Genomic DNA, 27,973 nt, shown 5'->3' with positions numbered 1-27,973 from the left:
TGTTATACCTTGGGAAACTATGTTAATGTGTGAGCATGTCTACAACCTCCAGAATATAATTTTAAAAAAATGCCGTTCTCTTATTGGCCATCATGGTTTTCACCTCTTTTCCTTACTCCAACCATGACACCCCCCCACCCCCTTCTATGCCTCAGACGTGGGGAGGTCAGTCAGAGCCCAAATCATTTCTGTCTAGACAGAACCCGTTTCTAAATAAATTTGTCCATGGTGACAGGTGCCCCATTTATACATGCTGAATAATCCATTTGTCACACAGAAATGACAAAGCTGATGTCAGCTGAAACAAATCTTTATTGTTGGAAGGTAACAATCACAGATGTGTTTACAAACACATGAAAATATAAAACACAGCATTATGAAATTAATGCGTTCAAATTATTACTACATATGGCTGCAGTCAAAGTGTGTTTAAGTGTCTGTGTGTATGTGCGCTACAAGCTAACAGCTACATTCAAACAGGAGTCAAAGATGTATGTCATAATGTCATCGTTTACACAGAAGTCTGATGACATTATCAGTTAGTGACGAGTACGATGGTGTCATCCTCAGCAGGCCTCGTCCTTCACAATCAAAATGTCGGCATTTGTGTCCCTGCAAACAAAAACAATAATGCATTACAACAGTTCTGATGTATTGTATTGTATTTTAAAAACAGATGTTTCTCTCCTGATCCAAGAACACAACAGTTGTTTGTGTCAATAAACTCTACCAGTCTTATAAACACCTTCTCACAAGGTAAAGCTGTCACTCGTTTACATTAAAACACATCTCATCCTCAATCTGTTAAAACATTAAATAAACAGTTTACCCACACAATTACTAACCCAATCTGACTCTTACTCAAGTAAAATATTTCAATAGTGGCATAATGTTTAAATATCTCATCTTACATACATACATACACATACATTTAGAAGTAATCAGAAGGTTTGAGGATTCATAAAGTAAAAGAAAGTGACAGAAATCAGGTTGTTATTGTAGTTAGAGACAGGTTTTCTCAGCATGGTTTTCTCATGCACTAGAGGTTTCTAGGAGGGCAGTGCTGGAGCCAAAGTGGTCACACCATCAGAAGGTAAATTCATCAACTTAAGTTTACCTCAGAAATACCAGAATTTCACAGTGCAGGATGAACAAAGTTAATTTACTGATGAAGCTGAAAACAACTGAAGACCAGAGAAGACCAAGAAGTCCTGATTGTCCTCTATGCTTTTATTTCCATCAATGGGGAGAAATACCAAATACTCAGATTTTAGAAAACTTCATTCAACATTCAACATTCAAGCTTTTCACTCATATTGTTAGGCTCATATTAACATCTGAAATTACAAAGAAAGTTTGGGCGGCCTAAAGTATTTAATCTTTCCTATGAAAACACCCATTTAAAGACTGATGCAAAATGCCAAATGGATAGAAAACCTAGTCATGACATTGAAAACATAAGGTATAAAGTCAATACTTGCATTTTAAATGATATTATATTTGGTCTAAGAGTCATCATCTGCAGGAGCTATAGCCTCTCACAACCTTTGTCATTCTAGCCGTCAGTCTGTTGAGATGATCTGAATACCCAACTTGAATACCCAGTGGATGGAAGACTACAGACGGACAGGTGAATCTAATTAGGCAATCAAAAGAGGCGGAAAAAAACCAAAAGTAGACTGGTTGAAATAACATGAGGATAAATTTACCAAGAACAACGAGGACAGAAAGTTGTTGAAAAACACATGCTAAAGTGCCCTCTTGGGAGCCAAAACGCATGCGAAACTGCCCTCTTGGGTGGAAAAAACACACTAAACTGCCCCCTTGGCTGGTTAAAACATTATAAACTGCCCTCTTTGGTGGCAAAAACGTGCGCTAAAGTGCCCTCTAGGGAGGCAAAAACACGTGCTAAAGTGCCCACCTGGTTGGCAAAATACAACTGCCCTCTTGGGTGGCAAAAACGCGTAGTAATGTGCCCTCTTGGAGATGGAGAATGGAGAATATTGATTCCAATTAAGGCATGCAAGCTTTCCCAGAGTCATTTTATGGTCTCAACAAGTGAAACCCTGTTTATGTTCAATACACTTTGTTATGGCCATTAGCCCATATTTTCTGTTTTTTTAAATTTATGTATATATTTATTTTCTGCAAACGGCCGATGGGGTAATAAACTTTCTAGATTTTATTTTCAATTTACAATTTAGGCTAGGTCAGTTAGATTCATTGTATTTAGTAATGGAAAAGATGTAAAGATGTAAGATAGTAAATGATGGAAAGATGTAAGATAGTAAATGATGGAATAAATTGATAGCAGCTTGTTAGATGGTAACTTAAGTTTTAAGAACACATTACCGTTGTTAAAATAGGTCCATTCCATCCATTTAAGTATTCAGTTTTAGACACACTCTCTCTCAAATGGTCACATGTCAGTGGGGACTTAATACTGACTGAGGTGCAACCCGGCATCCTACTGCTGTGTGAGGTAGGTAGCTAATATAGCAAGCTGTCTATTAAGTTATCAATTTTGCATTACTAAATACTAGTGTATGTAGCCTGGAAGTGCTATAGTAGTGATGCCTATCACATGTTTAAGCCTAGGCTGAGGAGCTGGCCTAGCTAAGTCTTGCGGGAACAGCTTTTGAAAGCTAGCCAGTAAAATTAAAAGTGGGGTTAGCATTGCATATCAGGGTTTCCGCCAGGCATTTGGGATTTTTTATTCTATTTTAATTTTTAAAAATGCTTTTCTTTAAAATGCCTTTTTAAGTGCACAGCTCAGTTGGAAACATATACAATGGCTTGCAAGTATTCACCCCCCTTGAACTTTTCCACATTTTGTCACGTTACAACCACAAACGTAATTGTATTTTAACGGGATTTCATGTGATAGACCAACATAAAGTGGTGCATAATTGTTAAGTGGAAGGAAAATGATACAAGGTTTTCCAACATTTTTAAAAATAGAAAACTGAAAAGTGTGATGTGCAAAAGTATTCACCCCACTTTACTCTGATACACTTAAATAAAATCCAGTGCAACCAATTGCCTTCAGAAGTCACCTAAATTAGTAAATGGAGTCCACCTGTGTGTAATCTAATCTCAGTGTAAATACAGCTGATCTCTGAAGGCCTCAGAGGTTTGCTTAGAGAACACTGTTGAACAAACAGCATCATGAAGCCCAAGGAACACACAGGACAGGTCAGGGATAAAGTTGTGGAGAAGTTTAAAGCATGGTTAGGATATGAAAAAATATCCCAAGCTTTGAACATCTCACAGAGCACTGTTCAATCCATGGGATGGGAAGATGGATGGAGCCAAATACAGGACAATCTTGGAAGAAAACCTGTTAGAGTCTGCAAAAGACTTGAGACTGGGGCGGAGGTTCACCTTCCTGCAGGACAAGCCTAAACATACAGCCAGAGCTACAATGGAATGGTTCATATTCATGTGTTAGAATGGCCCAGTCAAAGTCCAGACCTAAATCCAAGTAAGAATCTTTGGTAAGACTTGAAAATTGCTGTTCACAGACACTCTCCATCCATCCTACGCTTGAGCTATTTTGCAAGAAGGAATGGGCAAATATTTCAGTCTCTATGTGTACATCGCTGGTAGAGACTTACCCCGAAAGACTTGCAGCTGTCATTGCAGGGAAAGGTGGTTCTACAAAGTAATGACTCAGGGGGGTGAATACTTTTGCACACCACACTTTTCTGTTTTTTATTTTTAAAAATGTTTAAAAACCATGTATCATTTTCCTTCCACTTCACAATTATGCACCACTTTGTGTTGGTCTATCACATAAAACCCCATTAAAATACATTTACATTTGTGGTGACAAAATGTGGAAAAGTTCAAGGGTAGAATACTTTTGCAAGCCACTGTATGTCCATGCTTCATCATAGTTTGTTTCTTTTGAGGTGTCAAATAAATATTTTAAATGTGTATTGTTCCCTGTGTTTTTATCACAGAGCCCTATTGGGTGAAGAAAACACACTAAACTCCAGAAGATCATTAAGACCAAGAAATACTATGAAACATTACTATTGCAATAACTTTTATGTTGGGCCCCTTTTTGATCTATATTGAGCCAGAACTATATTTCACAGAACCAGTTTGGATTATCTGGTGCTAATTTGGTGTTAAAATGCACTAGAATACAGGAAAAGACATCTACTTAATTGAAAATGTTCTGGGGGAGGACCCCCAGATCCCCTCGGGTTTTATTTCCTTCATACATCCATGTCTCTGTGTGTTCTTCACGGTCCAATGTTGAATCTACAAAGTTCTCGTGGATGCTGATCCTAACTACAAATTAACTTGAGTAGTCTGTCTAGTTAGACTGTTTTAAGGCTATATAATGTGCTATTTGTATAACATATAAACATGTCTAAAGAGCCCTCGGCAACACACAGACCTTAGTGCCCTCTTCAGTGGCGAGAACACGCTGTATGTGCCTTTTTTTTTCTTTTCGCCCCTGCCCTTCAAAAAGTCTGTGCACGCCACTGTCCAGACCATCAGGGTTTGGACCGGGGTTGAAAAAAACAACCTTCCACAATCAGAATTATTGATGAATTACAACTCACAGTCTGTGGACACACAGAGCACATTCATTGGGGTAGGTATTGCCATCACTGCCGCACACTGGAGAGTAATTCAGAGGACACATCTGTGTAACAGTCATCCCCACACAAGAGGGCTGCATTAAGAAAAACAGATAGTTATGGTTAGCTTTAGTTATGCTTCAAAGTCAGACTCCACAATGATTATGATCAGGTTTAGACTCGCTCAGTGATAAGTTAGGTTAAAACAAAATCAAACGATAACCCGAACATGTACACTGCTAAAAGAATGAAGGGAACACTTTAATCACACTTCAGCTCTTGATGACTGATTTATTGAAGTTGAAATAATTTTGTAGGGCTCTCGTACAAAGGAGCAGATGCCAGTCCCTGCTGCTGGGTTGATGCCCTTCTCCAGCCTGGTCCAGCTCTCCTCCTGTAACAGCCAGTCTCCTGGTATCTCCTTAATGCTCTTGAGACTGTGCTGGGAGAGCAGACATTCATGTGGCAGCTGAATGGATATGCCATCCTACAGGAGCTGGACTATCTGTGCACCCTGATTGGGTTGCAGGTACTGCCTCATGCTACCAGTAGTGACAAGGACACTAGCAGAACACAAAACTAGAGAATAATTAGTGAGGAAGGATCATGAGAGAACAACTGTCTGTTGCCACCACATGAGGAACTATTCCCTTTTGGGGGTTGTCTTGCTTTTGCCTCTCCACTGCACCTGCTGTCACTTTCTTTTACTCTATAACAGATAAACCTGACTCACATTCTCTTGTGCTTCCTAACTGGACAGATTGATAATCCTGAGGTTTAACTGATTGACTGTTTATTCTGTGAGCATCAACTGTTCCCTTATTTTTTTTAGCAGTGTATTTTTTGGTGTAGTGTCACAAGTAACATTCAGTATAAACCAGTTCTCCTGATAAAACATCTTTTTACAATAATATAATTAATTGGGAGTTAAACACTGAAAAACTAATATTTAGGTTTAGGGTTAGGGTCCCCCACCAGGTCCCAGAGAAAAAGGTCCCCATTTGGTGGAATGACCAAAACTCAGTCCAACTACACGAGTAAAAATAAAAATATATAGAAACAAATTTGACAGAATGAAACTAAAACATGTAAAATTATGTCAGAAGTATTATCATCACCCTATATGACCTGTTTAATCATGAGATATTTCAGGAATATACATGTACGTACTTTAAAGAAACATGTGACAGACTTTGATCTTATAGTTCGATCACTGCAGCAGCATCTGTACAGAAATCTTTAGTCCTGTTTCAATCTTACACTCACTTTCTGTTTAATATTTGATTTAACATGTTATTGAAGACCTGAGGCTCTTCATTGTTCTGGAGGGTTTACCGTACCTCTTCTACAACTCAGAATTCAGACCAGATGGTATAATCTTTACAAACAGATCTGAGGAATTAAATCACCATTAAATTACTTTTTTAACGTCTGTTTTTTAGGGAGTTTAAATGATTTTACAAATAATGTATACCTTTGAGGTACCATTGCTGACATGCCAAGTCAGATCATGTCCATTTTATCTAAATACCACAAATAAATAATTTATCTCATGACACTTAAATTGGAGCAGGTCTAGATCATGTTCTTTAATTAAATCAATTTACACAGACCCACTTTATTTCCCCTGATGAGCGAAGTGGCAAGAAAAACCTTCCTTTTAATGTCAGGTCAAAGAGTGATTGTGTGAAAGGTTTATAGAAGAGCCTATATAATATTCCCCCTCGCCGTCTGAGTGAAAGTCACAGAGGTGAATGAGGGGACAGTTTGATTCCGCCTCTGATCCTTCAATGGAGGTTGTACCAGAGGTGAAACAGCGTCTGTCTCCGGCAGAGAGAGCCAGGCAGCTCCTGTTGTTTACTGAAAGTATTATGTGATAAGATTGAGAGTTTGAAACTTTATCTCACCATGTCTCTGTTGCCTTTCACTACTGTGTTGCTGAAGTAACTGTCTCTGGCAACTTGTCTAGAAATAAAACCACTGGTTAGCTCTCCTGACCGACACTTCAGTGGAACTCCCCCTGAAAACAGCATCTCTCTCCATGAGTGAGAGCCAGACAGGGTCAGTGACTGACGGTGATTATGTGATGATGTCATTTGGAGTAAAACAATTATCATTGCCACTTTACACGATACATGATATGATACTATGATAATAAACAGTCTGCTGAGACATGTTTAGATTTACAGCTGGAAACATGTTAAAAGAATGTATTTATGGCGTATGAATTTTAAGATGGTGCTGCTTGGTTTAGTGTGAAATTTCCAAGGCGGTGTAGAGGCAAGCCTTCTTTGCAGCGTTATTGCAAAATCTCTGTCTGAACGGAGCTAGAGTATAACTATCTATCAGTGGACTTTTGCACTGACCATTTCTTCTGGCCACAGTACGTACTTGTGTACTTATTCAAGACCAAATCTTAAATGTACATTTTAAATGTATTTCAGTTACTTTAGTAGTAGTAATAAATAGTTGTAGTAGTTTGTAGGATGTTTTTTTGTTTGGTTCTCACCCTCCTGTAGAGCCTGGATGGATCCTCAGCATCTGAAAAGGGACAGTTAAGTTTCTTAGGTTAATTTATCTTCCAGTATTCGCTGTTCATACACCTGATCCAGCGCATCTTACCTGCACTATGAACTCAATTTGCACCATTGAAACTAAGAAGAATATGAGATGCTTAAGAATTTCTGTGGGAATCGCTTTGTGGGAAACATCTGTAGAGATGTCCAATGAAACAATAACCTTTGTAAACAGGAAATGATGTTAGCTCACAAGCTGTGCAACAGTTTTAGGAGTTCAAACAACAGAACCAACCTGACATTCCTTAGAAAATATCATTTTATCAAACACAACAAAAATATGGGTATCTGAGTTAGAATCATAGGAAATGGTATGTAACCAGGTGATGTTATCGGGTCCTTTAGGCTGATGTTTTATGCATTATTAACAGTGTCTACTTGTAATGTTTACACTATGATCGTCTGTATGTGAGTCATCTCAAATACGCCTGTTTTGACTTTTTGAGTGCTTTGCCACATGCCTGTCTGGTTGTCTGTCTGTCTGTTACTATTACTACTGTTACTATTATTTCCAAATATTATGCCCACAGCAACATAAATTCATAGCAAATACTATTAAATAATGGACAGGCCTTTTTTCTTGGTTCCTGGCTAAGTAAAATTTTATTTGGGCCCCCCTCCCACCACCGTAGGGTCACCTGTGCTTGACAATCATTGACACAAATGTCACACAGTGACACCAGAGGGATACATCCTTCTTGTGACATGGCTTAACATTGCTGTCTCTTCTAACTGACTCTAATAAGATGACTGACCTTGATGCAGTGTCTATGCACGCGAGGTGTTTATGCACATGACTCAAATGCTGGCAGACACAGTAGTTGTAGGCAGGTATATTGATCATAAAATCAGAATCATCTTGTCTTGAATTATTCATTTATGTCACTTGTTTAATTTCTTTAATATGTAAAACATTTTTGGGGGTGGCAAGGGGGCACCAAGCAGCTGCTTAGTTCGCTTATGCCTCAGGCCGGCCCTGCCTGCCCTCTATGAGCAGGGCGGGGTCAAGAGGCGAGCTGCCTGAATGTGACCGCACCGAGACCCCAAGACCAAGAGAGAGATTTATTGATACTCTAGTGGAATCACAATGTCCCAAGGACTGAAAGCATCCACCCAGTGAAACAAAAGAAGAGGAAGAAAAATGTGAAGAGGATAGAGGTACAGTAATGTCAGTGTGATGAAGTGAATGAAATTGTGTGTTATAGCTTGCCTATCTCACTTCAGACGATAACAGCATTGTTTAATAACCAATAAATAGCTTGAGTCTACGTAAGTTAATGTTATTCCACCTTTAATTCGTCAGGGACTATTGGAAAGTTAACATTAGGCCTGTTCAGGTGTTATTTTAACCTGTTGGCTGTGTTTTCCTGCTTGTATGTCAGTTAAAATGCTATTAGTTTTCCATTGCTTTATAAGTAATAGGGTGGTTGTAAGCCTTTGGTTTATTGTGTCACCGTTTATGTTTGTTAAAGTTTACATCAGTGTTAAAGTGCAGTTAAACTGTGTTACTGTCAATACTCCATACCTTAGCTTTCCCATATCATTCATAGGCGATATACACTGCGCTTTACTGCTTTTTGTAGACTGAATTGCTTTGCAATGACAATAAAGTTGAATGAATCTCAACATATTTTCATTATTAGTCTATATCAGCCTTATGTATAGCACGCATCAAGCATCTGTTTTTTTTATTAAAATGTAACATCCAGTGGCCGCATATACTTCTCTTCTCTCTTCAGATGCACTTTTAAATTAAAGCTGCAAGCAGCGATGAACGGGCCCTCGCAGTCCACGTGTGTCGGGCTGTGCCACATACCCGGCCCCATTGCCTGATTATTGTGTACGCATCTCTTTACTGTCCGTGTTTCGGACAGTGCAGGAAGGTGTTAAATGTCATTTCTTGTGTCCAACATGTGGCGCTGTGACTATGTCTGTATATTGGCCTATGTGTTCAGGGCTGGACTCTTATCATACATGTGAAGTTTGGTCCAGATAGGAATGAGGAAGTTTTTTCCTTTATTATTTGGTGGCCTGCTCCTGCCGGTATTAAAAATGGTATGCTTAAGTCAGAAGAACTCTGTGCAATCTACATAAAAACAAAATGGACTACAGGTGAAAAATCACTCAAACGAATTTGTGGGCAGTTGTGTTTTGATTATTGATTGGCGGTGATGCTGTCGGAGGGTGCGCTCACCTTTTAGTTGCATGTCATCTTGTAGTGTATGATATGGAGGAAAGAACCTATAAATGTCATGTAAATAGGATGTTTGTCTGATTTCCTGTGTCCAGTAGATGGCACCATGGATATGACACAGTATTGATGCATGGAGGTATTCAGGGCGACTTCGTGTGATGAATTTGGTGTACATGGGAAATTGTATGTTGAAGTTATAAGGGCTTGCTGTTTTATGGAGAAGCATGAAAATGGACCACACCATGACACCCACCATGTTTGATGTAGGTGAAAGCTTTTGATAACTTTTCATGTTCAAGGTCTGAGGATGATACTAAGTGAATTGGAAGTCTGTGGTGTTCAATCTTTAGGAGGAGTTTGTTCGAGAAGTACAAGGCATGGAAATGGATCAAAATGGGGGTGAAATGGGAACTTAGAATCAAAATGAACGACTTCCTGTTGGAGTGACAGTTTGGTACCCCAATGTTTTTTGTGTGTCTGGTCATGATACATATGCGTACCGAAATGTGATTGATGTATATGCATGTAGGAGGCGGGGCTTGGATTTTGAATATTCCAGGGGGCGCTATAGAGTCTCCTGGTAACAGCTGTCATCAGCTATCGTCAGGAGGGTACTGGCAATAATTGTACCAACTTTCATGTTAATCCAACCTACCGATGTGGGGATATAAAATACTTTAATTTAAAGAGCGCCACCTAGTGGTAATCGGGCAAAATTTTGCACAGAGCCTTAGGGGCTCATGGGGAAGTAGTAACCTTCATTTTTAGGAAGTAGTTTTTGAATGTGTGATAAAGTATATGGGACTTATAACGCAAAACGCACTTTTCTCGATTATAGCGCCACCTAGTGGTGGAAATTCACAGTGACAATAGATTAAAACATTTTTTGGCAGGTGTGACCTATATTCCAAATTTGGTGAGTTTTGGGGTATGTTCAGGCAGTGAAAAATGCGATCATTTGGGACAAAAAAGTTGTCACTACAAAAAAAATGGGGGTCGAGACCTGCTTGGGCCCTAAATATTTAGCCAACACCCCCAGTGACAGAGCATCAGGTGCTCCTGTCCCCCTACCTCAGCACAGCAGTGTGACACAGCATCAGGACTAAAGGCTGCACCAATAGACCCTGCTGACTGGCCATCTTTTCTAACCAGAGCCATTTCTTGCTATATGCGGACTCAGCAGGTGCATAGGGCCCCCGCACCACTAGGGGGCCCCCTCAAGTTGCAAGTCCAATCTCAATATCTGAGGAGCCACATGATGGAAAAGGTGTGAAAAGTACCTGGCCTGCTGATTGGTCAGATCTGCTCTCTAGTGATTGGTCAGATCTTGTCTCTAGCATTGCTATACCAGTACTACTAAGGCAGGAGAGGCAGGCCAGTTGAGCTGAGCTGCCGAGAGCGGCAAGATGGCGGATCGGACAAGCTGCTGTTTCTAAGCTCTCGTGCCAAAGCCCAGAAATTTACAAGGAAACTTGATAATTTTCAGTCAGACTTGAACAGACTTTTAAGTGAACAGTTGTGTATACGTTTTCTCCACCTCAAAATACAGGTTGAGATCAAGAAAGTACTTTTGAGCTGACATGCCGTCCGGAAAACCGCAACCGCAAGTTAAGCTAGCTGCAGCCTCGGTCAAAGCTAACCTGAGTGACCATGCTTATTCACAAATGGAGGTAACAACCACCGGTACAGGGAAGAGAAAGGACCCTCCTGGCACTCCAACAAAAAATGATACGCCACCCATGAAGGTAAAAACTTCTCAAGAGGCGCCTGCAGTCTCAAACGAGGCTCTTGTAAAGGCTATAGAGAATTTAACTGATAAGATGGATAGCTTCGGAGTTCAGCTAAGAGAAAACTCCATCATGGTGGCTAACATATCCAAAATTGTGGAGATAAATGCAGCAGAGATTAAAGAGGGCAAAGAAAAGATTCAAGCTGTGAAAAAAGAAATGCCCCGTCTCATCAAAGAAAATGAGGAGCTGAAAGAAAGAGTGACTGAGCTGGAGAGGTACAAGAGACGCTGGAACCTCAAAACGCATGGCTTAAAAGAAAAAAATGACGAACGCATCCGAGACATAATCGTGGAGATCCTGTCCAAGATTGCGCCGCAGTGGGCTTCGTCGATCGAAACCATGGTTAACACGGTTCACCGCCTTGGGAGAAGAGAGGTGGGGAAAAACCGCCAAGTCATCATGCAGTTCACCATGAGACACCACCAGGATGCCTTCTGGAAGCTGTCCAAGAACTGTAAAATCTGCAAAGACTTGGGGATCCACTTTAAGCAAGATTTCTGCAAAGCTGACCGAGAGGCTCGCACTGCTGCGTGGCCATTGATGGAGCAAGCTTGGGCTGCAGGGAAGAACGTGTACTACAGAGGACATATGGGGTACATTGATGGTAACAAGGTTGTACCAGATTAGATAGATTACAAATTGCAAGAGGTCATGCACCTTTCTCCCCCAGGTATTTGAGTCTTCCTTTGGTGAATGTGTTTAATTCATTTTTCAGCACATACCGCTTATGTTCAAATTGGAGGCTCGGTGCTTACAGTATTATCTCAGGTTTGTTTAAAACGCGGGGGGAAAAAAAAATAAAAAAATCTATTAGATATTATGCTTTAAAGTACTCAGGGTTATTTTTGATGTGTTGCATCACACGGTTTATAAAAAAACCCAAAAAAAAACCCAAAGGTTTTATGCTTAAGCAGAAAATCTCAAATTTCTTCTTTTGATACATCATAATGTTATCTGCTGAAGTTAAGGTCATCTCAGCTTTTCTCTTTTGATACGAGTACTTCTACATTATATGCTACAGTTAAATAAGGATAGGATGCACTTTTCTAGAACCTAAGATTGAAGATTATGCATCAAGTAAATATGAACCTTAATTTACACTTGTTGTCTCAAAGTTTACATTGAGCTACCTCCCTTTTCGTTGCTGTATGAGTTCACATAATCACCTAATACAGTAAAATATAGGAAGACAAGAAGATTTGTTACACATTTTATTATGTTTAATAGTGTTAGGGGCAACACTACAGTGCTTAGTCTCAAACAAACATCCACATTTCTCAGTTGAATTTATACCTCTTTCTTTTATGCCTTTTTTTAATTCTAAATTCTCCTTTATCACTCTTAATGCTAGGGGTCTAAGAGATTCTATTAAAAGAAAATCAACCTTCCTACTTTGCAAAAATGAAAAAGCACAATGTGTTCTCCTGCAAGAAACACATTTGAATGACATGGATGAAAAATTCTGGTCGAATCAATGGGGCGACAAAATTGTGTTTAGCAACAGTACAAACAGATTGGCAGGTGTGGCCATACTCCTTAACAACTTCCCTGGGAAAATCTTGACCACAAACAGGGACCCTTTAGGTCACTGGATAATTGTCTTTGTCTTTGAAGCAAATGATGATTTTCTAATTCTAGGAAATATTTATGGTACAACAATTTTAACCAGAACAAAAAAATTATTTCTGAAATCACACAGAGACTCAGTGATCTTTATCAAAGATATCCTACTGAAAACCTTATTTTTGGTGGCGATTATAATATGGTTATGGATGAATGGCTTGATAGGTATCCTACAAAATACCAAAGACATTTTTATAATCCTGTTTTGCTTGACTTCTGTAGTGAGTTTAATCTCAAAGACACGTGGCGTATTGATAATCCGGATACCCAAATTTATACGTGGTTCAAACCTGATGGCTCAATTAAATCCAGAATTGATCTTTGGTTGGTGTCAGATATCAGGTCTGGGCTTGAATCAACTGCTACAATTTCAGCTGCACCTCTAACAGATCATTGCATAATAAAGCTTAATTTTATATCCTCAAACACACATTTTAAAAAAGGTTATTGGAAATTTAATTCAAATTTACTAAAAAATGAACCCTTCTGCCAAGAAACTATTGATGCGATAAATGATGTAACTACAGATGCTAACATTGAAACTTATAGAGCTAAATGTGAGTATTTGAAATTTAAAGTACGCCAGACTTCTATTTCAAAAAGTAAAATAATAAGTAGGGATAGTAAGAAAAAAGAGCTAGAAATCATTAAAGAAATCAACAGTATCTGTAATAAACTCTCTATAAATGAGGATAACAAACAACAACTTTTACTTTTGCAATCTTCATTAGATAACATTTACATTTCTAAAGCCAAAGGAGCATATATTAGATCAAGAGCGAAATGGATAGAAGGAGGAGAGAGGTGCTCAGCATATTTTTGTAGATTGGAAGAGACAAGAACGGAATGCTGATAGCTGATAACATTACTGATAGATGATCAAGAATGCACTGACCCAGATTTAATTTCTAAGGAAATATTTAAATTCTACAGTAAACTATATTCGTCCTCTTATTCATCCCCAGATGCTGATGCTTTCTTTGAGCATGTTAAGGAATGGATCCCCAGAGTTGATGAGTGTTTCAAAAACGTATGTGAGGCAGACAGCGCCGTCGTATAGGGGGGAAAGGTGATGACAATTCTAAGGGCCCACAGCCCGCTATAGGGCCCACACACAGCCCACAGTAGCCTCTATGACAAAATATTTATGCATACACTGAACTAATATATATTTATATATTCATACGAATAATTCCGAATTAAAACAAAGCCACAAGTCATATAATATTCTAATTTTAATTATTTCAATAACCCCCTTGGTCCCTTCTTAAAAAATGGTTTGGTCCACACCGCGGTTCGTTCTTCCCAGGGTTCTTCCTCATCGGAATTAGGTGAGCGCGAGCGAACTCCAGCAGGGTTGGATGCCCACCAAAAAGCACAAGTCTGGACACCAGAAGAGAGTTGAGAAGTAGGCCAGTAGTAGGAGCAACAGAGCAGGGGCCCAGGACATCAAAAGCTTATTTTCTAAGAATGGTGAGAGTAAAACTACCGAGGGCGGCTGAAACAATTAGCCTACTTGTTCATTAATTTAATGTCTGTAACATTACCTTTGACGGGGCGCAGGCTGGAGCCTACATTAGCTGTCATCTGGCCGCGCTACACTCTGGACAAGTCGCCAGTTCATTGTAGAGCAACGGTTCCTAGAGTAGCTATAACTGAGCGTGACTAATTTAGGGGCTACTACAGTGACTGTGTGTTTCACACATATCACTGTCGGACAGTGCTCCAGTATGCGCCCATTCAGAGGCTGCATTGAATTGTATTATGACGCATTCAAGTTCTATTCAGTAATTATGAGCATCTGACGAAGGTCAGTTACGTTATCATGATGTGTTCAATGTGGTCTTGTAAAATGTGCTGGGACATTTGAATAGCCTAAATACAAAAAAGTTAAATGTTCAAAGATTTGTTTGTTTTCATAGCAGTATAAAATAAAAGACACCATAATAGCTGACAACAACAAAGTAAAAAAGACTATTTAGAGTTGTGGACAGTTTACACCGACTTTTGAATGGTTTAAGAATATTTTTTGCCTGGGAAAGTGAAGCTGTCCACCTAGAACTATGGTACTAAGAAGCCCATTTAGATTTTGTCCAAGAATAGGTTAGTTCTGCATCAGTTTCCCCATGAAACATGACATATAATGTTTACAATATATATAATGGAACAATAAACCTTTATGCTCTGCTGCACTAGAATCAGCAGTGGCTGCTTCATCTGAGTTTGACCCCACAGCAGTTGTTCAGCCCAGCAGTCCAATGATACCTTTGATGGTGAGTGAGTGATGTAGACACTGGTTGGCTGTTTTGGTTTATTAGTGACCCACTACCTATTTGTTGAGTGGTTAATTGAACATGTATTTGCAATCAGAGGTGTATTAACGTGTTGCAAATCAGTTAAATGAGAATAAGACAACTAATTATACACAATTTACATAATAATACTCTGACTTGTTAAGTTGTTAATCGTAAAAAAGGAAACAAATTAGGTGTATTACACCAGGCACCGTCAAGAATACTGAAAAACAAGAAAATTGAAGGTGGCAATGAATGGGGTAGAGGGGCCCACACCGATATTCTTTCAGGGGGCCCAGAATTCCTAGCAACTGCCCTGGAGGCAGATATCAGTATGGCAGAAGTGGAAAAGGCTATGACATGCCTAGCATTAGATAAATCTCCGGGATCAGATGGTCTAACTAGCAATTTCTACAGGCATTTCTGGGATCATCTTAAAGACAACTTTTTCCATATGTTAAAAGAAATATCTGAATCCCACATTCTTCCAGCCACTATGAAGCAGGGAATAATCACACTCATCCCTAAACCTGGTAAAGACCATAAAATAATTGACAATCTTAGACCTATAACTACGGAGCCCTGGAGGTGACATGGATAGTTTGTTTTTTTCATCTTGCGAGTGCGACTTACTGTCTCTCGCGCGCGCGACTTACTATCTCGCAGGCGCGACTTACTATATCTCGTGCGCGCGAGATGGTCAGTCGCGCACGCGAGATAGTAACTTGCACGTGCGAGATAATAACTCGCACTCGCGAGATAGTAAGTAAGATGCATTGGCACTCTGGCTCAAATGATTGAATGAAGTGAACGTTGTTGTGTTAACTCAACAATGATGGGACGCTGGAATCATGAACAAGTGCCATTTACTTCAACAACTTATACTGTAACACTGTTCTCAGTAGCAGCGTCATATCGTACATAATCACCATGTTGTTGCACTCTGACCTCTCTACGTGCAGCGTGTTAACTATGACCTGTCTTATATAACAGCGCCCACTTGTGGTATAAAGAGCAATAGTATATCTGTTTTATATTATAACAGAAGACAACAAACGTGTTTAGTGTACTGTGAAAGCCGAGAGAATGTGGTCTGTGTGAGAATGTCGTGGAAAATTGAAGGTATTTTAGTAAATGTAGGTTTTCTGTCACAACTTTCACATAAATATGATACTATATGCACCTGCATCCATTGTTAATCGTTTGTCCTGATTGCCAGTTGTGACTGCTGCAACGTTATTTCCTAAATTAATTATAACCAAACTACTATTACCTTTACAACTCCTCCATCATGGCTAGCATAATAGCCATTCAAATAGCTATTAAAACACCTGGACACTCATCGTGGATCATCAAAATACCTGTTACATGTACCTCTTACCGTTACACAATAAGAATAAGACACTTTATTAACTTTAATTAATTAATTAATCAATTAAAATTCTGAGATGGTCTCGATCCATGATAATAAGCCTGCATTTAACGGACTGCACTGTTAAATTACGTCAAAATGCGCTTGAATTAATATCTCGCACGTGCGAGATACTAATTCATCATTTAATTGAAGAGGGTTTTATTTTATTCCTAGATTGACACAACTGAACTCAAATTTATATTCAGTACTTTAGAATTACTAGTGCAGTGCCAGTAAGAACAATGTATGTATATATATATATATATATATATATATATATATATATATATCAGGGTTCTCCCCAGAAATTCTTAGTATAGCGGCGCACCGTCTGTCTGGGGGGGGGGGGGTGCGCGACCGCTTGTCAACGTCAGTCGGGGGGGCGACCGCTCATCAACGTCAGTCCGGGGGGGGAGACACGGACGTACGGACAGCCGGTCATCAACTCCGTCAGCCGGGGGACGGACGGACGCTCGACACTGTCACGCGCGGAGTATAGCGGCGCTGACCGAGCGGTATAGCGGCGCAGCGCCGCTGTTCCACCGTCTGGGGAGAACCCTGTATATATATATATATATATGTGTATATATATATATAGAAAAGTGGGAGGTTAAGTAGCTTTTTCATGGATGGCCAAATGAGGCTGTGTTTGAAGATGGGACGTCAGGGATATTTAGGTTTGTTGTGAAATCTGATATTCCCGGGTATAATTGGCCATTTTTGACTATTTTTGATTTTGCCATTATATTTCACCTTAAAAACTATTTACTTTGTGTCATTATTTTCAGCACAACCTCACATGTGTGTCTGTACAGTTATTTTTTTATTTTGACACACTGTATTAACACAATGGACCTAAAATAACAAAAAAAACATAAAATCCGAGTTGAAAAGGTTAATTTTTTTTACTGTGAAAACCACAAATATGTTTAACAAACCATTTTTTTATTACTTATAATGCAAATATAAATCGTTGTTTGCTAAATATGTGCATACATTTAAAAAAATTACAAAGGTATATGTAACTATTTACATTTAAATGCAGGCAATGCTCAGGTCTGCCTGAGCTCCTTCCAGCTGAATGAAGAGCTGCACTGCCTGCTCCACATTCAGCAGTCTCCTCATTGTTTTGACTCAATAAACGAAAAACCGACTCCACTACACTACACCAAACACTACATAACACACTAACTATACACTCCAAACACGCTAAATGTCACAAATCTCTCAACTCTCAATATCGCTGTCTCTACACCGACCGTCGTTGCCTGTCATCCACCTACGTCCCTCCCACAACTTCCTGTTCCTCAACAACCAAACTTGCTGCTTGGACACTTTCGTGACAAAAGCCAGTTTTTACCGTTTCTTCCTGCACCAGACACAAAGCAAACGTGACAGCAATGTTCGCGAAAAAGTGTGGCGAACATTATTTACCCTAAGTCCGGTTTTGGACGTGCCGGTGGGTCCGGTCCGTCGACTTGGGAGGTGGGCCGTGTAGCTAGCAGCTAGCGGCTAGCAGCTAGCGGCTAGCCGCTAGCTACACACGAACATCCACAGATTCCGATTCCACTTTGTTGTCCGCGCATTTCCGGATCTCCTCAGACCCGAACAGACTCGGTCCGGACTCATTTAGTCTCATTAATCCACAACAGTCAGTTTAGATGCACAGAACAGAACGGGACCGAACCGCCGGCAAAGTCCCCGTTCAGCTCGCGCCGCTGCAGGTATAAATCTGCTTGTTTCTTAAGGTGGGCTCTGCAGTGATTGGCTCTGGTGCGCACATGGCTATGGTGTGCAGTGATTGGCTCTGGTGCGCACGTGACTGTGGTGGCTCCGGTGGACAATGCTCTTGAATTTGTAAAGCATTTATGAAATAATTTATTAACGGTGTCGCACACCCTTGAAACACGCAGCAGCCATGTTGTAAGTTTCAGGTCAGTCTGATCCTGATCCGCAGAGATATTTGAGGCATACACACACACACACGCACAGACAGACAGACATACAGAGATTCCTTGCTTTTATAGAGAGATTTGGCTTTGGCGAAAACTTCATTAATGTGATTAAATTAATTTATAAAGATACAAATAGTACAGTCATACTACCGCAGGGTACATGCCCAAGATTCTCAATAAGTAAAGGCATTAAACAAGGGTGCCCCATCTCTCCATTGCTTTTCATTGCAGCAGCAGAAATGCTATCAATTCTCATCAAAAATACAGACTTTGAAAAACTGACAGTTTCATGAAAAATAGTGATCAAATCCCTAAAGTCATTGAGACAATTGATTTTTTTCTAAGGCGTCCGGCTTAGAATTAAACCTTAAAAAATGTGATTTGTTACCAATCCATGATTCTCCGCTTACAACAATTCTATGGAGCCAGAACGGTGACTTTAAAATTTGGCATCCAAAAAAAAATTGGCATTGAAAACAAAACCAGTACTGAAAAAAGAAACATTGTCATTGTAACACTTGTATTGAAAACAGTTGTATTGGCATTGAAACAAGTATTGGCACTGAAAAAAGAAAGTAATTCAAATAATTCAAATCCGAAAATCTTATCATTTTATTTTATTGGGATTTTTTTGTATTTTTCAATGACAATCTTCAGATTTTTTCTTCATGTCACTTTTATTTTCAGTGACAGATTTTTTTTACAATGTCACTTTTTTTTCAGAGTCACTGATTTTCAGTTTCAACTTTCTGTCACTGTTTTGGCATCGAGAGGGAGGGGCCTGAGGGGAGGGGCAAGTAGAGCGTGGTTTGCATATCATTTGAGAAGGTAATGGCAGCAGCCTGCGGGAAGGCGGGGCTGGACGGCCCAACCATAATACACCATTTAGGGCACGTGTGCCGGCCATCTCTGGGCAACACAGAGTCCAACTACCTCGCGGACTTTTCTTCATGCTCTCTCCTGATGTGTCCAAGTCTCTGTGTATCTGCTTCTGTCCCGGAGCTCCCAAGCCCCGCTCCTATATGCGTATGGAGTGTGGTAGTAGTACCGGGCGCCGAGCACGGAGCATTAGCCACAGTTAGCACAACAGTAGAACAGCCTGTTGCTCCAAGCCGGGACTGCAGCGCCAACTGCAGCGCTCTGGTCTGCTCTCCGAGCTCTGTGCCACCGCACTGCTACCGGAGACCGGAGCTCCTGAGCTCCCCTATAAACTCAGGTCATGTGAATAATATCACTATTCCTACAATGACTCCTTTGAGTCGAAGCGAATAAACTCAACACGCCAGTATGCGGGTAAAGTCAGCTGTGATTGTGCTACTGTGGTTCATGGTAAAGTACAACAGATGGCTGTAATCAAGTAACAGACACATATTTTCATAACTGACTGACTTTTCTCCCAGCACTCTCCTTTATTGTCCGGTCTCTGTATGCGTACGCAGCAGTGCGGTGTTACAGAGCTCGGGGAGCAGACGGAGCGCTGCTGTCGGCGAGGCAGCCCCGGCTCGGAGCAACGCAGCTGGGGCTAATGCTCGTTAGCTCCGTACTACTACCACACTCCATACGCATATAGATACCGGAGCTCGGGAGGTCCGGTCTCCGGTAGCGGTGCGGTGGCACAGAGCTCAGGGAGCAGACCAGAGCGCTGCTGTCGGTGCTGCAGCCCCGGCTCGGAGCAACAGGCTTTTCTACTGTTATGCTAACTGTGGCTAATGCTCCGTGCTCGGCGCTCCGGTACTACTACTACCACACTCCATACGCATATAGGAGCGGGGCTCGGGAGCTCCGGGACAGAACCAGATACACAGAGACTTGGACACATCAGGAGAGAGCTTGAAGAAAAGTCTGCGAGGTAGTTGGGCTCTGTGTTGCCCAGAGACGGCCGGGTACAACGGTATTATGGCTGGACCGTCCAGCCCCGCCTTCCCGCAGGCTGCTGCCATTACCTTCTCAAATGATATGCAAACCACGCTCTACTTGCCCCTCCCCTCAGGCCCCTCCCTCTCGACGCCAAAACAGTGACAGAAAGTTGAAACTGAAAATCAGTGACACTGAAAAAAAACTGACATTGTAAAAAAAATCTGTCACTGAAAAAAAGTGACATGAAGAAAAAATCTGAAGATTGTCATTGAAAAATGCAAAAAAATCCCAATAAAATAAAATGATAAGATTTTCGGATTTGAATTATTTGAATTACTTTCTTTTTTCAGTGCCAATACTTGTTTCAATGCCAATACAACTGTTTTCAATACAAATGTTTCAATGACAATGTTTCTTTTTTCAGTACTGGTTTTGTTTTCAATGCCAATTTTTTTTTTGGATGCCAAATTTTAAAGTCACCGTTCTGGCTCCATACAATTCACAATATTCCTGTTAAATCAACGGTTAAATACTTAGGCATACACATTACTAAGGATAATGACACTTCAAATAACCTAAACATTTGGAACAATTTGGACAAATGTAAATCACTTTTAAATCTCTGGTCTCAAAGGGACATCTCTATCATTGGTCGAATTTTTCTCACAAAAATGGAATGCCTTTCAAGATTCATTTACCCGGCCTACTCTTTGTCACTCTCCGAAAGAGTAATCAAGTCTATAAATCAGGCTAACTTTAATTACATCTGGAATAGAAAAACACACTACATTAGGAAAGGAACTTTGGTCCTATCCTTTAGGACAGTGGTTCCCAACGTTTTTTCCTTGAAGCCCCCCTTGCCTGTGTCGAAGACAAGCCAGGCCCCCCCCGACCCCAACCCGCATACACTGAAAGAATAAAGTGATTAATTACAAACTTTTATTTGCAAAAATAAACAACAGTTGTAGGTTTTTGCTCTTATTCTCCTTGTTTTACAATGTATATAGATACATTTCTTCCTTTTTTGTGTCATCAGGTGTATCACACACAAACACACACACAGTTTACCTACCTACCTGCCTACTTCATAGGGGTGTTGGTGATAAATAGCTTAATGAATTTAAATGTGGACCAAGGATACATTCAATTTGGATTATAAAGACTTTTGATTGTCCAGTTGGGTGTGGTATTGGGATTTTATACATTTAATGTGCACAAATATAATTTTGGTAACCTCACAACCTCAGAGCAGACAAAGTTGTGCGCCCCCCCTGCGATTTCTGGCGCCCCCCTAGGGGGGGCCCGGACCCCAGGTTGGGAACCACTGCTTTAGGATATGAGGAGGGAGGTCTTAAAGCCATTGATATAGACTGTGTCAACGGCATTAATAAAATTAACTGGTTGAGATCATTTTTGAAGAATGAAAACAGCTTGTGGTTTTATATCCCAAATTACATTTTTAATGATCTAGGAGGTGTTAACTTCCTTCTGAGATGTGACTTTGACCTAAAGAAGCTCCCTATCAAGTTATCTGCCTTCCATCAACAGGTTTTACATTACTGGAAAATGATCTACAAGCACAATTTTAGTCCCCACAGCACCCCATTATGGAATTGCAGATACATTTTATCGAGAAATAAATCTTTTTTTTATCAAAATTGGCTAGAGAAAGGAATTTGGTCAGTGATGCACCTCTTGGATAATACTGGAAACATTGTACCTTTTGAGATTCTCTGCTCTAAATATAACCTGAATGACAGAAGGCAGTATAATCATCTTGTCAAAGCAATCCCTCAATCTATTGTTGTGATGTCTTATAATCTGTATAAAAGTAATGTGAACCCAACACTTGCTTCGCTTTCGATAAATGGCCACAATATCACTGATCTTAAACTACCTAATATCACAATCCGACATACCTTGGTTGAAGAACTGTATCCATTCTCATCGAACAGAATATCAATTCTACAATTTTTCTCTACAAAAGTTTGAGATCCAAATTATTTAAGTTTCCCATTGCTCCCAAAGCGAAGGAAGTGCACTTTAAAATTCTTAATAGAGTATACCCCTCCTCTGAATTTCTAAGGAATCGTTTTAATTTTGACCACAATGACTGCTCATTTTGTGATGAAGACAATGAAACAACTGAACACTTATTTTATGACTGTAAATTTGTGAATACCTTCTGGGAAGATTTGTGCGACTGGTTATTCCCTAAAATGCCCAATTTCTCTATTCTAACAAAAGAAAATGTTTTATATGGTGTATCTATGAAAGAGGCATCCCATGACCTGGCTGTTAACACTTTCATCATTCTTGGTAAATTTTTAATTCATAAAAATAGATGCATGAAATCCAAACCTAATTTCTATGTTTTTCATAAAGAACTATGTCATTATTTTTCATCCCTGAAATGTATGGAGAATAAAAATGCATTGAAACTTTGTAGGTTAGTAGAGGAGCTTAATCTTACTGAAAACCCCTAGCTCTCCCCCCTTTATTTATTTATTTATTTTACTTTTACTTTTCCCAATCTATTTTCTGAGATTTCTTCCTTTTTTTCGTCTTACACAGTTGACAATATTCTGAGGCTTGTCCATGTGCCTTGTTTATTCTGTATTGCAATGTACTATGCCAATATGTTGTGTACAATTATCATTCAATAAAAAAATAAAAAATAAATAAAAAAACAAGTTGAGCTGAGCTGCCGGTACCGGTCATTCACGGCATGGTATCAAAACAAACGTATTCTCTGGTTCAGAAACAAGAAAGAAGAAGAAACTGGATGAAGAAAAACACTCACAGGATAAAGGTAAGTTTTTTTTTTCCATGATGTTGGGTGGAGGGGGAGCTTTAATTATGATTTTTTTAGCTAGCTTAAGTGTTTTCTTTAGGAAAGGGCTCACATAAAATGTATGTCACATGTGACTGCCATAAGACTGATTGACTGAAGTGATGCCCATTCTGGTGAATTATAGCAGGTCCAACAAATTGGCCTTACATTTGGGAGGGAGGGTGTGTTGTTAGGCAGATGTCTGTCATGTCTGCTTTATCCTCGTCCAGTGGGAGCTGCTGTTCCGTCATAGACCTCCTCTGCTGTTAAATATTTGCCATGTAATATTAGATTATTTTAGTGTTTCCCCAGTTTATAGGTCTCTAATGTGACAACAACACTAATGCATATTAGGCCTACTGTGGATTATTTTGGACTATTGTGGCAGTGGATCATTGCTCTGAGTGGGTTATTGTTTTCTCTACTGAGTTAGTTGCGGTCTGTCTTTACCACATTTATTAGAATATTTATTGTGACAATATAATGTGAACAAATTTGCCTACATTCCTACAGTTTAGTTGTTTTGATATATTTTTTTGTCAAATAGAGTACATTTTAAGTAAACTATACTGTATATGACCGTTAGTTCTGCCCACAGAATATAGATTTAGACCATATCGCCAGTTAATCACAAGTAGTCCACTTTGTAATACCCTGCGAAATATACAGAAACACATTCCTTCAGTATCACATAGCTCATCAGTCCTTTATCTTCATTTTATAACGCTAACAAGTAGCTACAATGTGTCGTAATGCTTAAAAGTAACAACTTTGAAATTGGGTGCATGCTTTAAAGAGACTATGTGCTGTATATTGCAAAGTTTAATATGAAAACAGATTACGAATTTCTGCATTAGTGTAACATAACTCAATTATATAGAATGAATATTTGCTAAGGATGTATTTTGCTTGGTAACCTGAGGAGTTTTGTCTTTGCAGGAGTAATTCTGAAATATTTTGGAGACGCGAACCAGGAAGAAGCACGGCCGCCTTCAGCACCACCGGACCAGGATTTTTAAGTTTAAAAATGTTTTACAATTTAAAATAAACATTTTTGAGGAACACTGCATCAGTTTCATTTATTGACATGTAGAGGATCCCCATTGTTTACCTTGTATTATCATTTTCTATTAGTTCAACTTGCTAAGGTGGGTCAACAAGTCCCTTTCACCTGCAGCTATCACTAGAAAACAAAGTGTACGCTATATGTGAGGCACGTTCATTCTCACTGAACAATCTCCATTTATGAATACAGTTTATGTGCAGGAAAAGGCATACGCATGGTTTCTATATGTACACATTGTTTAATACGTGTCACTCCTGAGGCCTGTACTGCGAAGGGGGCTCAACATAGCCAGGCTTTGTGCTCATGATGCAGCTCAACAAAGCCCCAAGTCCCCAATCAGAGTTAAACTGTACTGCGACGGTGGTTATCAACTTCATTTGTCAAGTCCGGTTCTCTGCTTTGTGCTCTGCGCTTGTTCACATAAAAGGGAGCGTTTGACGTCATATTATTCTACTTCCGTGCGAAAATGGATCGATCCCGGGCCACATATTTTACTCAAGATGAGCAGATTCTTATTATGCAAGGCTATGAAGAAGTCAAAGAAACCATCACGGCAAAAAGTAACACTGTCGCCGCCAATAGAGCGAGGGAGGGCTGCTGGCAGATAAGTGCTGACCGTGTAAATGCGTAAGTTAACAATGATAAATATTATGATCAATATTATATTAAGCCCTTGGTGTTTTAATTTCTGAAAGCTCAACATTGTGCAACTTTTACATATTAACTCTCATCCATTTAAAAAATAAATAAACTGAAGCAATAACTATCATTTTTCATTTTTGAATGATGTCTATATTGTTTTCACATTTTACTGATCTCAGAATGCGCGTGTGTGTTTTATTGAAAGCGAGGCTGAGTGTGCGTCGGCTATAAATGTTCAGTGTTTTTTGTATTACTGTGTCGGGATGAACAAGCAAATGTAGCTACTGTCCCTGTACAATGACAATAAAGACCTTTTTGACAGTGAAAATAGCTCAAGCCTGTAAGATTTGTGTTTGGGCGTACACTGCTCTACAACGGGTGAAACATTGATCAGTTCATCAGTTTATTCATGGCCACATCAAAGAAATAACTAACTTTACTCATTATCTGTGACAAATAAATACTAGGTTGGCCTAATTAATATTTCATATTGCATTTTATTAAGATGTGGAAGCAGCAGTCGGACATGGCAGCAAGTTAGAGCCAAATACAAAAACATAATTCAAAGTGGTATGTAGCCAAGCTGCCCCATCATTTTGTCAGTGTGTGTTCTTGCTCAGATTTTCTGCATCACCAACTGAATGTAAGTAGGTTCCCGTGGCGAAAAAACGAAGGGCTACACAAACAGTTTGCCCGACAGTGAGCGCACAGCTTCTTCGAGTGGCATTCCTGACACTCGGCTCAATAAGTGAGCAAATGTACCGTATTCCCTCGGCTGAAAAACCTATATCGCTCATAGAGAATTTCATCAGGAAATGCCAGCGGATCAGCGCGATCTCGAAGAAGCCGCTCACGTCGCAGTGCTGCCCGAATTATTCTTGCTCCCAGGTCCACCGGGTTCTCAATGAATGGTGTTACACAGTGAAACAGTGGCGCTTTTATAGCCGATTTTAAGCTGAAACTCTGAACATAACCTGGTCAGGTTATGTTCAGAGTTTCAGCTTAAAATCGGCTATAAAAGCTCAAGGTGTGTTTCACTGTGTAACACACCTGGTCGGGACCAGGTTATGAGCTAAACATAAGTTACCATGGTGATCTAGCCGGGTTAAAAGAGAGCCACCTTTGTAGTACAGGGAAGCCTGGCTTTAGACTCAACATACCTCGCTAACCCACTAAACTGGCTTCGCAGTACACCCCTCTGGTGTCATCCAGTCTTACCTGTATGGAAGAAAACAGCGACACAGATGAGCAGAAGAGTCCTGCCAAACATCTTGGTTCAAAACTCAGGAAGACAGCGGCTGCAATGTGTGAGATGACGTTAAGTCTTTTGAGTTTTCGTGACGTCTGACTGGCTGCTGATGTGTCTGTGTGCAGGTCCTCTGTGGCTGTGATGTTTGGTGTTGGCGTGCTGTTGTCATATAGAGGACAAGCTCAGTGTTGTTGTGACGGCCGCTGCTCTCTTTTGTTCACATTTTAATCTTGGGATCAACATTCTGTCTGTGCCGGCAGCTAGCTGAAACAGCAAAAATCATCAGGAAGAGGAGTGACACCAACAGAACCAGCAGAAAAACAAGCGTGGCTCCGTCACAAGTCAGAACAACTTATTTAAACAACAGAAAAACAAGTGTGACTCCATCACGAGTCATAACTTCTTTAAACAGCAGAAACACACATTGATCAGGTATAACATTTTGACCACTGACAGGTGAAGTGTATAACACTGATAATCTCTTCATCATGGCACCTGTTAGTGGGTGGGATATATTAGGCAGCAAGTGAACAAGTTGATGTGTTAGAAGCAGGAACAATGGGCAAGCTTAAGGAGTTGTGCGAGTTTGACATGGGCCAAATTGCGATGGCTAGATGACTGGGTCAGAGCATCTCCAAAACTGCAGCTCTTGTGGGGTGTTCCCAGTCTGCAGTGGTCAGTATCTATCAAAAGTGGTCGAAGGAAGGAACTGTGGTGACCCGGCGACAGGGTCATGTGCCACCAATAAGGCTCATTGATGCACATGGGGAGCGAGGGCTGTCCCGTGTGGTCCGATCCAACAGACGAGCTACTGTTGCTCAATTGCATAAGAGGTTAATGCTGTTTCTCACAGAAAGGTGTCAGAATACACAGTGCATCGCAGTTGTTTGTGTATGGCACTGCACAGCCGCAGACCAGTCAGGGTGCCCCATGCTGACCTCTGTCCATCGCCGAAAGTGCCAACAATGGGCACGTGAGCATCAGAACTGGACCACGGAGTAATGGAAAGAAGGTGGCTGGTCTGAAGAATCAAGTTTTCTTTTACATCATGTGGATGGCCGGGTGCGCTTACGTTGCTTACCTGAGGAACACCAGGCACCAGGATGCACTACAGGAAGGAGGCAAGCCGGCGGAGGCAGTGTGATGCTTTGGGCAATGTTCTGCTGGGAAACCTTGGGTCCTGCCATCCATGTGGATGTTACTTTCACACCTACCCAAGCATTGTTGCAGACCATATACACCCCTTCATGGAAACAATATTCCCTGATGGCTGTGGTCTCTTTCAGCAGGATAATGCGCCATGCCACAAAGCAAAAATGGTTCAGGAATGGTTTGAGGAGCACAACAGCAATGAGTTTGAGGTGTTGACTTGGCCTCTAAATTCCCCAGATTTCAATCCAATAGAGCATCTGTGGGATGTGCTGGACAAACAAGTCTGATCCATGGAGGCTCCACCTCTCAACTTATAGGACTTAAAGGAGAATTTCGGTCGATTTAAACATGCAGCTTCATTGCTCAAGCTACCCTCGACTTGCCAGTACCGAAGACGCGAAAACATTTGGTCCAGCCATTACAGAGCTCCGTGAACGGAGATTTAGCATTGACAGCTAACAGCATGGGGTCAGAACTTTACACTGTGTTTTAAGTGTCTTAACATGCTCCACATCTCACACCAAAAGTTATGCAACATCAGCAGACACCTTAGCACACAGCACTGTAGCGTGTATGACTCAAACTGAATAAAAAAGTAGTTAAAACAGTGTGTTTGTGAGACTTCCGGTATGGCGTAGAAGCTAAACGGGGGCGCCGTGACATTCCGACACCCCTCCATTGCGAAACACCACCCTTCCGAAACACCCCCACTCCGAAACACCGCTGTTCC

At 40.4% G+C, this 27,973-nt stretch overlaps 1 protein-coding gene across 3 annotated transcripts; it reads right to left on the bottom strand.

The window, feature by feature from the left end:
* Positions 1 to 297: 297 nt before the first annotated feature.
* Positions 298 to 26,271, bottom strand: LOC115568355 (probable pancreatic secretory proteinase inhibitor). Of its 3 annotated transcripts, none has more exons than XM_030395565.1 (4): positions 26,061 to 26,271; positions 7,108 to 7,139; positions 4,581 to 4,693; positions 298 to 612 (listed from the first exon to the last, which is right to left on the bottom strand). In XM_030395565.1, exons 1-4 carry the CDS (start codon positions 26,110 to 26,112, stop codon positions 567 to 569), a joined length of 243 nt encoding a protein of 80 aa, XP_030251425.1. In that variant the 5' UTR covers positions 26,113 to 26,271; the 3' UTR covers positions 298 to 566. The 3 variants fall into 3 exon arrangements, with proteins under 3 accessions (XP_030251425.1, XP_030251426.1, XP_030251424.1); XM_030395566.1 differs by lacking the exon at positions 26,061 to 26,271 and adding an exon at positions 14,329 to 14,583; XM_030395564.1 differs by lacking the exons at positions 7,108 to 7,139; positions 26,061 to 26,271 and adding an exon at positions 6,506 to 6,986.
* Positions 26,272 to 27,973: the final 1,702 nt, after the last annotated feature.

This window comes from Sparus aurata, chromosome 18, assembly GCF_900880675.1.
Source record: "Sparus aurata chromosome 18, fSpaAur1.1, whole genome shotgun sequence".
NCBI classification, from domain to species: Eukaryota; Metazoa; Chordata; class Actinopteri; order Spariformes; family Sparidae; genus Sparus; species Sparus aurata.
The sequence above is the reverse complement of the archived record's forward strand: the minus strand, read 5'-3'. Positions and strand labels throughout refer to the sequence as shown.